We start from the raw sequence: 17365 nt of genomic DNA, 5'->3' as shown, positions 1-17365 counted from the left end.
TGTTTTTGGTGGTAGAGGAGAAAGTTCAAACCTGTATCTTTTCCCTTGCGTTTTATTTTGTTTTTTCCATCGTAACACCCCTGACAGAATATACAGCGATTCTCGGGAGTGAAGGTAATGAGGAGTGATGATTGAAACTTGTTTTATCCCTTGTCCCTGAGGCATTTACAACCTGAACCTGTACCTTACTGCTTTTTAAAAAATTCATGTTGAACACGAACATGAAAAATAGCATTTCAACTTTCTCTGAATTAAGAAGCAATTTTACTTACCGTAACCATAACCTTTTTCTTTCCCAATATATATTGCTCACGGTTTTTCAGTCTTAAAATACTGAATTATTTTCATTTTTTCTATTAGTTCCCACTGATTTGTGCGTAGAGTACTTATTCTGTGTTACAACTTTTTTCCTCTTAACCTGCTGTCGTTTGTTATGTATTCACGGAATTCCAACTAACATTGACCTCAGTTTAATAAAAAGCAGCAAAGTTCAAATCTCATTTTAATGCTCTCTGTTGCAAGCTTCAATTAACATAGAATTGAACATAATTTTAAAATGTTTTCTATTTGTTATATTTATCTTGTGATAAAACGTTAAATTACCAAAGGTTAGCAAAATAGTGCAAAGAGAAAACAATTGTTAATGGTGCAACAACATCGGTTTTTGGTGAAACTGGAGTGCTTAAATGTGCCTCGGGCTTCACTGGTGTTCCTTACTATTTCAGGTGCCCGTCTCCTAAGTACACTTTTTTCATGCATTACCTCAACAAATTTCTGGAAGCCTAATAATGATGAAGGTGTTAGTTGTTAAATGCTAATGCTTTACTTCTCAGTCTGGATAGAACAGTGTGCTAGCAGATGCAGAAGCCACAGAATAAACAGGGCTGTTAGTTTTACTTAAGATAAAGGAGTTAAGTATTTTAAAAATTAATTTTAAACATAACCTGTCTTTGAGAATAAACAGGTATGTTTCGAATCTGAGCACCATGTTATCATGAACGGAAGGAGACGTCAAGGAAATTTGAGGCTTAAAGACTTGATACTGTGTTCCAAACTTTCAAAGGGTTTACTGAAAAATCTTATATCATTTAGAAAAATAATATATATTCCATGCATAACATGCAATCTTAACTAAAGAACATGATAGTTTTTTTAACATATGTTTACACTCTAGTAGCTACCAGCTGTATCATAACATAGAATATCTCTAGCCCTCATAAAAGGTTTTTTCAATTGTCACTGCTCATTAATTTCAGATAAGTAGACTCATACAATACATACTTTTGTATTTGGCTTCTTTCACTCAGTATACTCTGAAATTCATTCATGTTGTACACTTTATTCTTTTTTATTTCTGTGTAGGATTCGATTTTATATATTCAGTTTATATTCTGTTGATGGGCATTTGAGTCGTTTCCAATTCTGTGTGGAATTTGAATAAATATATCATAAATATGTTCATACTTTTTTACAGATAAAAGCACTAATTTCTCTTATACTTTTATATGTAGAAGTGGAATTATTAGGTCTTAATGTTTATGTTCAGTTTTAGTTGAAACTGTTAAGCACATTTTCACAAATGATACCATTTTACCCTCCCACCATCAATGTATGAAATTTGCTGTCATTCATCCACTGATTTTTAAATTTTAACCATCTTGATGATGATATTAATGGTGAGTATCTTTGTGCATACCTCATGAGAATAACATCTGAGAATACAGAGAAATGGGTATTCTGTGAAGGGAGATTGATTATTCTTTCTGCTATTCTGCTGCACTTCTACTACTAATTTTTTTTTATAGTCCCATGCAGAACCTGACTTTGAATTCTTTTATAATTGGCAGAGCTGTATTGGTCTCCATCTTGACTTTTTTTTTTCTTCTATTTTTTTATTGTTATTCTGTTACAATTGTCCTAATTTCCCCCTTTGCCCTCCTCTATCCATCCCCACCCCCAGTCAGTTCCCACACTGTTGTCCATGCCCATGTGTCATTCATACATGTTCCCTGTCAGTCCTTTCCCCTTCTTTCCACCATTATTCCCTCCCGCCTGCCTCCCCTCTAGTCATTGTCAGTCTGTTCCATGTTTCCATGCCTGTGGTTCTATTCAGTCTTGATGGTGTTTCATAGTACTAATCTTACGTAATGATTATGAACAAGGATTCAGGAACAGTGAATCCCAGTTATGTTACTACCTCGGTGTGTGCCTCAGTTTACCCTGCAATACAGTTAGCACCTACCATGCAAATTACTATGAATATGAAAAGAATTAACATACATAATATCCCTGAATAAGTGCTAAAGTATTAGTTATTACTAAAATAAATTCTATTTGCTTAAAACATTCAGTGTATATGAGCAAAGAAAATTTGTAAAGTAGTTTTTAAATTTTATCTTGTTAGATTTTACCTATCATTATTACATGTTAGAGTATTTAAAGCAGAAAATGTCTGAGTCTTCTAGAGGGCTATCTTTATAAGTGGGCAATGCTCAGAAGGTTCCTTACCACAAATATCTTCTATGAGGATCTAACTTCACCTTTGGACCATTTTTCAGTCTTACAGACTTTTACTTAAATGTTAAACCACATAACCCTTGGGAAAAGATATTCTGAAGCTCCCTTATCAGCAAAGCTTTAGAAGAAAAACTGACACGTGAGTAAGGGAATAAAAGGACACAAAAAGAAAAGATTAGAGCAGGGGTGTCAAACTCATTTTTATCGTGTAGGGGGGCACATCAGCCTCAAGGTTGCCTTCAAAGGGCTGAATGTATTTTCAGGACTGTATAAATGTAACTACTCCTTTACTAGGGGAAGGAGCTCACCACTGCCACCAGGCAGAAACAAGGTTTGGGTCTGATAAAACAAGGTTGAGGGCTGGATTCAGCCCTCAGGCCTTGTGTTTGCCACCTGTGGGTTAGAGGGATGCTAAAACAGCCTTCTTAGACTTGATCTTTTAAAAGTTAAAACACATAGAACAGATTTAATCTAATTCTAAACTAACTTTTCCATTTTCATAGAAGAGATATGCTTATTAATGAATAACATTCAAAAAGCATTTTGAAAATACATAGCTGTTGGACAACTGTTTTGGGCCTTCAATCCCAACTTGACCTTTTCAAGTGGAAAGGGGGAGGGTATTTTATAGGGTTATAAGAAAGGAGCAAAATATGAAGTAACCAAAAATAAAATTTGTCTATGCCTGACTTGGCTACCTAAAAAAAATTTTTTTAACTTCCTTTTTTGTAACTCTAATTTCTGGGCTCAGCTATTATCTTTGGGAGGGAGCAGGAATAATCACGTACTTAATCTTGCAGCTAAGCCTTGCAGCTGATCTTGAGTTCAGCTACTTTTCACTTTCCATTGTCTCCCTCAAAGTAGGTAGAATAAATATGTTGGAATTCATTTGTTCAAAAATATATTGGTAGTAGAGCATTGATTTGTACTTGATTGCTTCATGGAGTGTTAAGTGTAGTGGGGAAGATAAATATTGCTAGGTCACTAGGGAGGATATATATTGCTAGGTTGTCAAAAGTTTGCCAGTTTATGAAATAAAAGTATAATGTACTATACAATAACATAATAGGCAAACCTAACATAACGTAGTTGGTGGGAGATTAGAAAAAGCTTCCTGGAGGAAACAAAGCTGAAACTCTAATGACTACATTAGCCAATGAGAGAAGAGATAGGTAATTAATCTTCCAGGCAGAGGGAACAGCATGTATGAATTTTCTAAATTGGGAAGGAGAGAGCAGTGGCACTTTGGAAGAACTGAGTTTTTATTTAAAATGGAAAAGAGCTAAAAACTGCCAATTTCTAACTAACACATTTTAATTACTATTTTGTAGGTAATCTCTGGACAAAAGCTCACACGATTATTTACATCAAATCAGATATTACCAAGTGAATGCTTGAGTTGCCTTGTAGAGCTACTCGAAGACCCAAACATAAGTGCACCACTGATCTTCAGTATCATCAGTTTGCTATCTCAATTAGGTAATTTATTCAATTTCTCTTTTTCATTTTTTAAAAGATATATGAATTTAATAGTTTTTTAAGGGGCAGATTTAATTATAGAATCTTTGGGAGAATGATTCACATTCAGAAGATTTCTTCATTGCAGGACCTTACAGAGCTATTTTGCTTTGTGGATCTCTTGAAAAGGGGATTTGGATGCATCCTTTCTTAAAATTATAGGATCTAAGAGTCTGAAGCATATCAAAGTTTCAGTGGTCTGCAGATAAGAATAATCCTTGGGAAATGCTGACCTACTTTTGAATTTAAAAAAAGTACACTTACATAATGCCAGTAATAAATACAGCACTAAGAAAATTCATAGCTAATGATCAAAAAAGTCACCCTTTTTTGATAGACTTCACTGAACTTCGGGCTAACGGTAAAAACATAGCTTTAGTTTTAAATTTTCATTTAATAGCTACTTTTTTTTTTGATTTGTATTTGGGAGTATAGGAAAGACATTCTTGTGTGTGATTATAAAATTAATACATGCTTGTTATTTTTTAAACAATCCCAGTAATCCATAGTAATACAATTTCTATGACTAACCCTCTGAATTGGAAATTATTCGTAAATAAAATAGCCATATCCTATTTCATTTTTTTTATATAATGGCAAATTTAATATGGAAGTTAAAATTATTTCTTTCATCCATGAAGACCACATGTCAAAATGATCTGATTTGTGCCATTTAATTTAATTTACAGCTGTAGACAATGAAACTAGAGACTATCTTCAGAATACGTATAACCTGAACAGTGTGCTGGCAGGAGTGGTATGTCGGAGCAGCACTTGCCACAATGATTCAGTGTTTTTGCAGGTATACAAACCCACACAATACTTCTCACTTAGTACGTGTACTTCCTTATGTTCACATCAAAGTTGATAGTATCTATTAGAAACTGCTAACTTACAGTGTATATAATACTGTGTGATTAGGCATGCTCTTGCCATTAATAAATTTAAGAACTGATTGATCATACATGTAGTACTGTTTAAAAGTTTCTTCAGAGAAAGGAAGCTTATTCACATCTAGCGCTATTACTGAAGTGTGAACAAATCTACATTATAACTGCTTTGACAGACTTATAAACAGATGTCATTATTTTGAGATATAACTTATTCACATTAAAATTGTAATTTGTGATAGCATCTAGTCTCAATTTGTTAAGGAAACATTCTATAAAAATTGAAGCTATAGATTTGGTCTTATTTAGCATAGACTCAGATCTCTTATACCCCTAATATTTTATTGAATGTAAAATACACTTGTAAGAAAGGAAAACAACGCAGTTAAACTGACATGCAATTTTAAAGATGGTAAATGTGAAAAAAATATATATATATATATCTTAGAATTGATGGAATTACAAGATTATGTAACCCAGGTTGATGAAAAGATGCTGTGTTTGAGATTGATATATAAGAATGTGTGAAGGAAAGCATGAATCCTAGAGTTCTTAGTAGTCTTACCACTTCGTATTTAAAAAAGAGAGAGAGAGAACCATTTTAAGAAATGGAAAAGTTCTTACTCTAAGTTCTGTCTCCTAACATGGTCACATATCCAGAATATGCATAGAAGTTCATTATTGGAGAGCATGCAAACTATTTTTATATGTTTATATTCATTACTATTTTTTTATTCTCAGTGTATTCAACTTCTGCAGAGGTTAACATATAACATCAAAATTTTCCATTTTGGTGCCAATATAGATGAACTAATTATATTCCTGATAGATCACATGTAAGTATGCAACCAAACATATAACCAAATAATCTATTGGTTTATTTTTAAACTAAAACCATGTAATAGTTCAATTTTTTTTTTAGATAATTTTTTCCATCTTTTTTAAACTGAGACTGATTCTTGTCTACTCCTCTTAGATGATTCTAAGGATCAAATGATGTGAAACAGCTTTACTTTTCATAACAAAACTGTAATGACTTTATTTGAACAAAAAAAATTTGCAAACTGAAAGTTGTATGTTTGTATTTAATCTTCTTGATAGAATATACTGATGAATTAGCACATGATCACTCTGACAATTATTTCCACATTTCCATGCTACAATGCATAGGATCATTTAGTTTCAAAAGATGGAATAAATGGACAATCCTATTCAAAGCTTGACTGTCTTCACATGTTAATCAGGTTTTTCTTTTTATATGCAAAGAGAAATTTGTATGTATATTCTGAATAATTTAAGTGAACTTCATGCTTTTATTTTTTATTATTTTTCTTAAAACAACAGTCAGTCTTCTGAAGATGAGTTAACAATGCCTTGTCTAGGATTATTGGCAAATCTTTGTCGACACAATCTTTCTGTTCAAACACACATAAAGACTTTGGTAAGAAGTTTTTTTCTTTCTTGTTTTGTGGTGGGCTCTGTGCTTCAAGAAAATTTTATCCATTTTGTCTCATCCAGCTGACCCATCAAAGTTAATGAAGAATCAGATTGACAAATAAATACCTTAAAGTATTCCAGCCTTCATATATGTTGTATTTAAGATGTTAAGATGTTAATACAAATGTTGAATACTAAAAGTTTTCCTCCTATTAGTATCCTATTGTTTGTTGTATTGAATAACACAAGAAAAGCTAAATTATTTTGTGCTGATAGAAGGGAGGCATATCACCAGCAGTCCCATTTACTTCAATCTTATATTTCCACAAAATCCATGGCAACTCCACCAGAAAGATTCATGAATAAATGCCTCGCATCAATTACCAGTATTTGTGATAAAGGCACACTAATGAGGTTAACTGACCCACCATTAGTAATATATTAAATCAAGGGAGTTTGTTGATTCTTTAAGGTGCTTTGGAAATAGTTCTCTGCTATGCAATATACATGGTCTGACACAAATAATGCTCCTTCTTTATTACATAAAAATCTTTTGTTAGAAAATCATAAGTATGTAATTCTGTAACGTAACAATATCACTCTCAAGCACACCATATGACATTTTAGGTGAAATGTTCAAATTACTGTCCATCTCATTGAGACATTCACAAACCCTACCATCCACACTCAGTGGCGTTTCTTCTGCTGGACCCTGTACATTATTACCTGTTTAATTTTAAACTAAATAATATCTCATTTGTTTATGTGCTGGATTATTCTGACCTAGTGTTATTTTGGAGGTGGAGGTTATTTTGAGCCGTGGAAGTGTCTGAGAAGTTAAACCTTTACCCACAGTCCTGAATCTAAACACTACACTAAGACTGTACTTGTCTATAGCACTGTAAGCAATATACAAAAGTACCCTCTCCTTGAAATGATCTCTTAAGTTGATAATGATGTTTAATAAACATTTACCTACCCTGTGCAAGATGTACTTTCTAAACCAAAATATAAAACACAATTTTTCATTCTATTTTTTTTCTTCCTCAGAATAATGTGAAATCTTTTTATCGAACTCTTATAAGCTTTTTGGCCCATAGCAGTTTAACTGTAGTTGTGTTTGCACTTTCAATATTATCCAGTTTGACATTAAGCGAAGAGGTTGGAGAAAAGGTAAATATTATTTTGTTATTATTTTTCAAGATAATTCTGAAGTTTATATTCTCTGATACTTTTAAGTCATTGAGGCTCATTATTGAGTTTTAGGATTGTTTCAACTTAACTTTTTTTGGGGGGTATAATGTGCTTTTCCTAATTTGTTTTTAAGCTGTTCCATGCTCGAAACATTCATCAGACTTTTCAGCTGATATTTAATATTCTCATAAATGGTGATGGCACACTAACCAGAAAGTATTCAGTTGATCTGTTTATGGATCTCCTTAAGAATCCTAAAATTGCTGACTATCTTACCAGGTATGGCTCTCTTTGACAAATTTTAAGACTTAAAAAAAACAAAACAAAACAAGATTTGTTTCTGATAAATAAACTGTCTTTTTAGATAATAAACTTGAGTTCTTCTGATTCACAGTAGCCTAAATAAGAATATTTTGATGTGCTTTATTCTTATTCTTTTTTGTTTTCCTGGCCTGAAATGTAAAAGTGTAACAAGGGAGTTTGTGTGTATGTTCCAGTCTTTGTCTTAGATGAATAAGGTTGTGTTATTCTCCAAAATGTATGCATCTTGATAAGTCTGTTTCAAAACTAGTTTTAAATCTTGAACATTATGATTTTTTTGAAACAATATTTTTATTATAAGAACATTCCTGTCAGTATGTCTTTCTGTGTTCTTTTTTTCTCTTTTGTATAAAAATGAATGTTACCTTCAGTGGAAGCCTCAGTTGTGTTATAAGGTGAAAATAAGAATACATGTTTAGATGTCCATTCTATCACAGTAGCATTTCATGTGGTTATTTATGTTTTGAGATCGATTAGCAACCATTTTCCAAGGTGCTTGTGTACATTTTGCATCTTGAGTTAAATTTTCCCAGTGTCTAAACTGCTTTGTGGCCCTAAGTTAAAAAATTGTTGAAATTACTTCAGAGTTAAATTAATGAATCTTTCAGAAACAAGAAAATGTTTATTGAGCTCTACTGTGTGGGGAAGAATCAGTATTAGCAAAGGCAGGGATATGAGAACATAGTCCTTAAACTTTAAGGAATATAGAATCTAGGAACAGGGGTGTCAAACTCATTTTCACCAGGGGCCACATCAGCTTCGTGGTTGCCTTCAAAGGGCTGAATGTAATCTTAGGACTGAATAAATGTAACTGCTCCTTAACTAGGGGCAAGGAGCTCTACATTTGACCCTTTGAAGGCAACTGCGTTTAGGATTGTTTCAACTTAATCGTTGTTTTTTTTTGTTTTTGTTTTTTTTGGTATAATATGCTTTTCCTAATTTGCTTATATGCAAATTAAAAGCAAATTTCCTAATTTACTTTTCATAATTTCCTAATATACTTTTCCTGATCTAGAAATTATGAAAAAACATAGTTCCTAATCTTTAAGGAACGTAGAATATAGAAGTTAAAAAAAACAAAAGCTGAGCACCAGGGCAAGGTTGACCACTACTCATATGGCCAACCGATACTTAGCAAATAACATTCACAGTGGCATTTTATCTTCTCTCCTCTTAAGCCTCAGTAGATAAATGTCTTCCAGAGTACTCTGTTCTGGCCAGTATATTCTCATGTAATACCCATTCCAACCACCAAATACAGTAGTGCTTAACACTACTTTGGAGTAAACAAAAAAACTATTGTGGGTATACCTCTCGAGGACAGAAAGATAGTCTGATTTAACATTAGTAAGTGGTTGCTTAATCGCTTCTATATATCTCTCAGTCACATTATATATTTTCTGTGTAACCTAGAACCCCAGATTCCCTCTGAAAGAAAATTATATTGTCCTCTTATTTATCTGCTCTACCATTTAGTAAAACATTCCTGAATCTGTTCCAAAGTCTAACTTAATGCCTGGGTTCCTTATCAACTCTTGAAAAAAATCATGCGTTCTGAATTTGTATCCTGCATGCTCATGATCTCTGGCTTTACCTGGGCAACATCTCTTACATTTATTCCCAGTCAGCTTTCTTTCACATTTTCTACAGTGACTCCTTTAAATATTTACTACTTTCCTCTTGCCATTTTTCACTCAGAAAATGCCCTTAATCTCTTTGTTTCACAGGAAAAACAAAAAAAAAACAACAAACAAAAAAACCCAGAATCCCATATAATTGGCATTTCCTCAAATCTGTTCTCCTGAATAAGGTTACCTCTGTTTATTCCAGTTCTTACTTAGTGCCTTCCTGTTTTGTTTATAAACATATCCCATTATTCTGCGCACTACGTTTCATTCTGTCCTATCCTCAGCAGTTTCTCTTATTTCTTTAGTGCCTGCCATTCAGTTGACTCCCTTGATTTATACATATGCTCAACTTCCATCTTTTTCTTCAACCATATGTCCCTTTGAAAATCTGTGATCTGCCATTGTTTTCAAGGTGAATATTCAAATTCTCAGTATAACCCTCCAAAATCTGGTCCAATGCAATATGTCAGCCTTAGTTCTTCACATTTTCTGTCTTACGTACTTTTGTACAATCATTTCAGACAATAATTAGGACCACCAACTTGCTAGAAATGCCATTTCAGGTATCCACATGCTGCTGTCTCTGAAGTGCTTCATCTGGAATATGTCTGACTCATATTTATTCTTATTTTATGTTTTATTTTTGTTTAATTTTTTAAAATATATTCACCAGGGTGGGGCAACCCATGTCACTGTGTTGTGGCACTATATGTGGGGGAGGAATCAGACAGGGAACAGGGCTGCTTGCTCAGCTCTCTGTTGGCTTTTAGTCACTTCCCCCCCTACCCACAAGCAAATTGGGCCCTTCTGGTGCTGATTCCCGGATGGGTAGCCTTGTGTATGTTCTAGGGCCCTGTGGGTCTCTCCAACAAACTGTTGGCAAGGGTGGGAGTTTCTCCCAACACTGCAACCCCCACAGATTTTTACAGCCAGAGGTTTTGAGGCTTTATTTCCCCGTGCTGGATCCCTGGGTTGTGCAGTCTGTCTCATTACCCAGTTGTTCCTCCCAGTTTATCCGCACACAAATGTGGTACTGTCCAATCCGCCACCTTGCTGCTTATTCTCTTCATCCTGGCTGCCTGTCTCCACACCTACTACCAGTCTGGATGAATGTTTTTTCTTTAACTCCTTGGTTGTTGGACTTCCATACAGTTCGATTTTTCTGTCACTTCTGGTTGTTTTTTGTTTTTAAATTGGTTGTTGTTCTTTGGTTGTGCAAGGAAGCAAAGCGTATCTACCTGTGCCACCATCTTGGCAGGAAGTCCTCTCATTGTGGTTTTAATTTGCATCTCTCTGGTGATTAGTGACATTGAACATGTTTTCATATGTCTTTTGGTCATTTGTATATCTTTTTTAGAGAAGTATCTATTCAGGTCCTTTGCCCATTTTTTAATTGGATTATTTGTCTTCCTGGTGTTGAATTGTATAAGTTCTTTATATCTTTTGGAAAGTAAACCCTTATCATTGGCAAGTATGTTCTCCCATACAGTGGGTTTCCTTTTCATTTTGTTGGTGGTTTCTTTTGTTGTGCAGAAGCTTTTTTGTTTGATGTAGTCCTGTTTGTTTATTTTTTCCTTTATTTCCCGTGTCTTAGGAGACATATTGGCAAAACTCACTAAGAGAGATGTCTGAGATATGGCAGCCTATGTTTTCTCCTAGGATTTTTATGGTTTCATGACTTACATTTAAGTCTTTTATCCATTTTGAGGTTTTCCTTGTGTATAGTATAAGTTCGTGGTCTAGTTTCCTTTTTTTGCATGTACCTGTTCAGTTTTCAAGAGACCATCTTTACCCCATTGTATGATCTTGTCTCCCTTGTCAAATATTAATTGACCATAAAAATATGGACTGAGGCCCTGGCTGGTGTGGCTCAGTGGATTGAGTGCTGGCCTGCAAACCAAAGGGTTACCAGTTGGATTCCCAGTCAGGGCACATGCCTGGGTTTCGGGCCAGGTTACCAGTAAGGGACATGCAAGAGACAACCACATATTGATGTTTCTTTCCCTCTCTTTCTCCCTCCCTCCCCTTCTCTCTAAAAGAAATAAATAAATTTTTTTTTAAAAAATGGGTTGATTTCTGGGCTCTCTGTTCTGTTCCATTGATCTTTAATACTCAAGTCTGGGAAACTTCACTTGATCAGGCCTGTTCCACCAAGTCTGGGTTTGATACTCATCTTGTATCATAGCATTTAAACATTTCCATTATAGCATATTTTACATTATACTATATTATTATTTTGGGGGGTTTTGCCTCCATCCTTAGACTGTGAGTTCTCTGGCAGGACACTTTTCTCCCAGATCTGGATGTACCAATCACATAGACTGTAATTAGAGTAGTATCACTAGTACCTTTTAGAGTTATTTGACACAGGGCCCTGCTCTTTACCTCTATATCTGCAGAGCCTAATTTAATGTCTGTAAATTGTAGATGCTTTAGAAATAAGTAGATAATTCATTAGTATACATATTAGTGTTCTTTGAAGTTTACAACCTTTAAAAAAAGGCTGTTGAGATATAGAAAGGTTAAATGATTTATTTATTGCTACATCAGTCATTTTTTTCAGTCTTATAAATGTCAGCCAATTTATATGTATCATAGTGGTAGAATATGTTTCGAGTTTAAAGTACAAACTTTATAAAGGCTGTTCTATATTAGAAGCTTAAAATAAATAGATGAAAGAAAATACACTTAAATTTTATATTTATTTTGTACATAACTAGTTTTGATGTATCAGCATAGTGGCTAGACAGTAATTTACTTCACAGAGTGTTTTCCCTGATATTTCAGGACCCAACTGGCACCATATATAGTTATTATAATGTTATTCATTTGATGCATATTTTTATTTCAATCCTAGGTATGAGCACTTTTCTTCATGTCTTAAGCAAGTATTGGGTCTTCTTAATGGCAAGGATACTGATTCTTCTTCAAAGGTATGTAAAAACATGACTCTTTGTTTTAAACTTTTTAAAAACTATAATGTGGGGAAAGTCTAAGTACACATTTCTCTCAATTTTTACAAACTAAACACAGACGTATAACCAATGTCAAGATCAGAAAACAAAACATTACCAATGCTCTAGAACCCTCCTCCATACTGGTACACTGGTTCAGTCCCTCTAGAAAACTATTCCATGGTGCCTACTGAACCTATGTGTACCATATAACGCAGGAGTTCTACTCCTAGCTATATAGCCAAGAAAGACGTGTACATAAGTTCACCAAAATACATGTACTAATTGTTAAATAGAAAATGAAATGTTTTAAATGATACCATTTACAGATTTTTAAAAATGTCAAATGCTTAGGGGATAAATCCAACATAACATGTACAAAGGCTCTACTATGAAATTACAAAACATTGAGAGAAATAAAAAACCTAAATAAATATGGACACACTAATGTTCATATATTACAAGAGTTTACAATATTAGTTCAGTCAAAATTATAGGAGGTTTTAGTGTTTTTGTTTTTGTTTGTTTTTTTTATTTTGGTGTATGTGGAAATTGGGCAGCTGATTATAAAATTTTGTTTTTAAAGATTTTATTTATTTTTAGAGAGAGGGGAAAGGAGGGAGAGAAACATCGATCAGTTGCCTCTCACACACCCCTAGCTGGGGACCTGGCCCACAACCCAGGCATGTGCCCTGACTGGGAATCCAACTGGCAACCCTTTTGGTTCACAGACTGGCACTCAATCCACTGAGTCACACCAGCCAGGGCTTATTATAAAATTTGCGTGGTTATGCATAGGTCCAAAAATAACCATGGCTATCCTGAAAAAAAAAAATGAACAAAGTTGGAGGGTTTATAATACTACCAGATACCAAGATTTAATATGAAGCTACAAAAATTAAAACAGTGCAGTATTAGCATAAGTGTAGACAGCTAGCCCAATGGAACAGAATACAGTGCAAAGAAAACCTGTATTTTGTGGATCTTCTGGTTGAGAACAGTGCAGTCTTAAAAGTGTGGTCATTTTAATAAATACCACTGGGTCAATTGAATATCCATATGGGAAGAAAACTGAATTTTGACCCTTACACCAAATGTGAAAATCAGTTCTAGAAAGATTGTAGATCTATATGTGAAAGGTAAAACAGTGAACTTTTAGTAGAAACACCCAACAGAATATCTTTATAGCCTTGGAACAGACAAAGAGTTTCTTAAACAGGAAACAAAAACAACTATAGAGGAAAAAAGTTGATAAGTGGGACTATATTAAAATTAAGGGTTTCTGTTCATGAAAAGACCACCAGTAAGGAAGTGAAAAGGCAACTCATAGCATAGGAAAACTTACCTATAATACATATATCCAACAAAGAACTCTCATCTAAAATATATTATTTAAAAACTTGTGCGTATACATCAAAAAAACACTGAACGTAATAGCTAACCTAAGCAAAATTTGAATTGGGGTCAATAAATATGAAATGGTTACTCAACTGATTAATATTCATGGCAATGCAAATATAAATAGTAATGCAATACCACTGCATATCCACCAGATTAAAATTAAAAATAGGGATAAGAGCAAGCATAGATAAGTATGTAAGAAATTCGTAAGTGTCCCAATACTCATGGGCTGAAAATGTATACAACCACTTATGAAAACTGTATTATCTACTAACAGTGGACACATGCATACACCAGGACCTAATCATTTCCACTCTTAAGTGTTTACCCCAAAGAACTGAATACATATGTTTACCAGAAGACGTATACAAAACACAGCAGTGCTGCTCCTAATAGCCAAGAATTAGAAACAACTCAAATGCTGTCAACTGTGGAATGGGCACATAAACTGAAGTATATTTATACACTAGAATATAATCATGCACCACAGGGAAACATTCTGAGAAATGAATCATTGTATGAACATCGTAAATGTATCTATACAAACCTAGGTGGTATAGCCTCTTGGTCCTGGGCTGCAAAACTGTACAGCATGTTACTGCATTGGCTACTGTAGGCAGTTGTAACACAATGGTATTTATGCATGTAAACCTAGAAAATGTACAATGAAATTACAGTATAAAGGATAAAAAATGGTGCAGTATGTAGAGCACTTACCATGAATGAGGTTGCTCTGGGTGAGTAGTGAATATGAAGGCCTAGGACATTACTGTACTTTAATGAAGACTTTATAAACACTAAACACTTAGGCTACCCAAAATGCATAAAACACAAGATTAAATCAAGCACAAGAGAAAATGATAAAGTTAGGAGATACTAAACACAAGATCTTTGAAGGTGCTACTGGCATTAACAGCATACTGTTTTACAGCAAAGTTTTTTTTTTTTTCAATAGAGTACACTCTAAAATGATTAAAAGTATACTATAGTAAATACATAAGGTAATTACATAGTCGTTTGTTGTCAAGTGGTATGTACTGAAAATAATATGTGCTATACTTTTATACAACTATCTGGCAGTAAGTTTGTTTACACCAGTGTCACCACAAACACGTGAGTAATATGTTGCACTCTGAAATTAAGATGACACTAAGCAACAGAGATTTTTCAGCTCCATTATAATTTTATGTGACTACCACTGTATATGTGGTCTGTCATGGAAATGTCATGTGGCATGTGACTGTACTATACAGCAGAGAACACGAGCAAAATGCAATACTAATGCGGACTCCAGCCAGCAGTGTCCGTGTGTTGTGGCTGCGATGAATAAATTCACATGGACTACAGAAGTCCTGTGGAGAAAAGGGACAGCATGGCCGCTCTCTAAGAGAGAGGGCCTTAACCCTTGCCTGGACAGGCTTTTATTGCTTTTCTGGGCACATTACATGGAGGAGGATGGTCCTCCTTTACTATGCACAGGTTTGCTTTAGGTGATTACTTTTTACAGATAACAAAGGAAAGAATGTTGCTAATTACTTCAAAGAAAAGGATGCTTTGCAGATGCAAGGGGAAAAGTGGTTGAACTGGTTACACTCCATACTTGGGAGGTTTAGCACAGACTTTAGGAAGTTACTTTAAAGATATGCAGTAAACATTTGCTGCCTCAATTCAGGGTGAGGGAGTTTTAGCAAAAAGCAAGCCTCAAAGCAGCCTAGGTACAATGCAGGCCTGATTCCCCACAGGATCCTGCTGGAGCAAGTGAGCCAACTCGCTCCCAGCTGGTTCCCGAATCAGGCTGGGCTACATTTGCCACTGCCACATGGACAGGTTCCCTATACAATAGCATGCAACAGTATGAATAAATCTCACTAACACAGTGCTAAGCTAAAGAAGCCAGACATAAGAGTATACACTGTAAGATGCTGCTTATATGCAGTGTGGGGCAAAACTAGGTTTATTAATTATTGTTTTCTATATGAATGACTGTAAACCTACTTTTGCTCAACTCTGTAAATTTCCATGTGATTGTTTAGTACAAATTGGTAAGCTGATTGAAAAAACTATGTAGAAATGCAAAGATCCAAGAATAGCTAAGATAAAATTAATCTATGGTGTCAGAAATCTTATGTGGAGGAGTGGTTCCGTATTGCCTTAGGAGGGGACACAGTGGATTCTGGAGTTCTGGTAGAATTTTCCTTCTTGATCTGGTTGCTAGTTACACAGGTGTATTCACTTTGGGAAAACCAACTAGATTTGCACTACTGATTGATTTATTTACTTCTCTGTATATTACACTTACTGAGAAAGTGTACTTGAGAAAGTATTTTCTTGTGTGTGCATAACATATCTCTAGTAAGATAAACTAGTAACATTGCTTGCCCCCAGAGAGTGTAGCTAGAGGTCAGGCTGTTATCTTTGACTTTGGAATCAAGAAAATGTATTACCTATTCAAAAACAAGTACTCTAATTTATATTTAAAAGAGAATAGATCAAAGATTGCTTATCTTTTGTTTCATAGTAAATGCTAATAGGCTGAATTCTATTCATATTAGATAATGTCAAGTTGATTGAAGCACAAATCCCAATTACAACTCATTTACAAAGAAACAAAGGTGGAAAATAAGTGATAGGCTAAAAGATACAAAAAAAAATTCTTTATGATAGGTTGGTAGTGTATGAAATAAGGTAGAATTTAACATAACAGGTTGATGTGTGATGTTATGTAATGATATAAGGCCCAATTATGAAGGAAAGAAAAAATGAAGGTGAAGACAGGAGCTAAGGGTCCTAATGCTGACATGACATAAACATAGTGTGGAAATAGCCATTCTTAAGGTTTTAACGCTTTGGAATGCCACTTTTAAATATTAACCTAAAGTATGCTTTATAGCAATTCTTGAATCTTAGCATGACAGCAAGGATTAAATACTAATTTTATTTTTTTTCCATTTTAAAGATGAAACATTTATGCTTAAAAAATTGAGTACTGTTTATAAACATTAGTTGAAGTTGCCCTTTCTTCTTTGGTTCTCAAAGTCCTGTTTATCAGGAGTAACTACCAAGAGCAAATGTCTTTGTAACTTTGTGGAACTTATGAACTCATTTTGAAAAGCAATCCTGAAAGGAAACTTGGAAGCTGCTCTTAATTTTTGTTGTATTTTCTTTAAAAATGTATGTCATTTTCAGCTTCATAATTTGATTGCTTTGTGCATTAAAGTCTAATGAAATTGACATTTAATGAAGGCTTTATATTGCACAGGTTTTAGAATTACTTCTTGCCTTCTGTTCAGTGACTCAGCTGCGTCATGTGCTCACTCAGATGGTCTTTGAACAGCCTTCACCTGGCAACACCATCCTGGGAAGCCGTTCTAAATGCTTAGAACCTACTGCAGCTCTCCTTCGTTGGTCAAGCCAGCCCGTGGATGGATCAGAAAACTGCTCTATTTTAGCATTGGAGTTGCTCAAGGAAATATTTGAGGTAATATCTGACAATTTGACTTTTCCA

General features: G+C 34.4%; 1 protein-coding gene across 2 annotated transcripts in view; it reads left to right on the top strand.

Moving 5' to 3' along the window:
• CIP2A (cellular inhibitor of PP2A) overlaps positions 1–17365 on the top strand; it is a 34214-nt gene that overhangs the window by 499 nt on the left and 16350 nt on the right. For both annotated transcript variants that reach the window (XM_045186049.3, XM_024578064.2), the window contains exons 2-9: positions 3849–3996; positions 4725–4837; positions 5667–5761; positions 6270–6366; positions 7413–7535; positions 7690–7835; positions 12363–12438; positions 17120–17338. In XM_045186049.3, the coding sequence (XP_045041984.2) occupies positions 3849–3996; positions 4725–4837; positions 5667–5761; positions 6270–6366; positions 7413–7535; positions 7690–7835; positions 12363–12438; positions 17120–17338 (1017 nt within the window). The remainder of the gene's footprint in view (positions 1–3848; positions 3997–4724; positions 4838–5666; positions 5762–6269; positions 6367–7412; positions 7536–7689; positions 7836–12362; positions 12439–17119; positions 17339–17365) is intronic.

This window comes from Desmodus rotundus, chromosome 2 (assembly GCF_022682495.2).
Source record: "Desmodus rotundus isolate HL8 chromosome 2, HLdesRot8A.1, whole genome shotgun sequence".
Lineage (NCBI taxonomy): Eukaryota > Metazoa > Chordata > Mammalia > Chiroptera > Phyllostomidae > Desmodus > Desmodus rotundus.
Note: the sequence above shows the minus strand (reverse complement) of the source record. Positions and strands in the feature narration are given on the sequence as shown.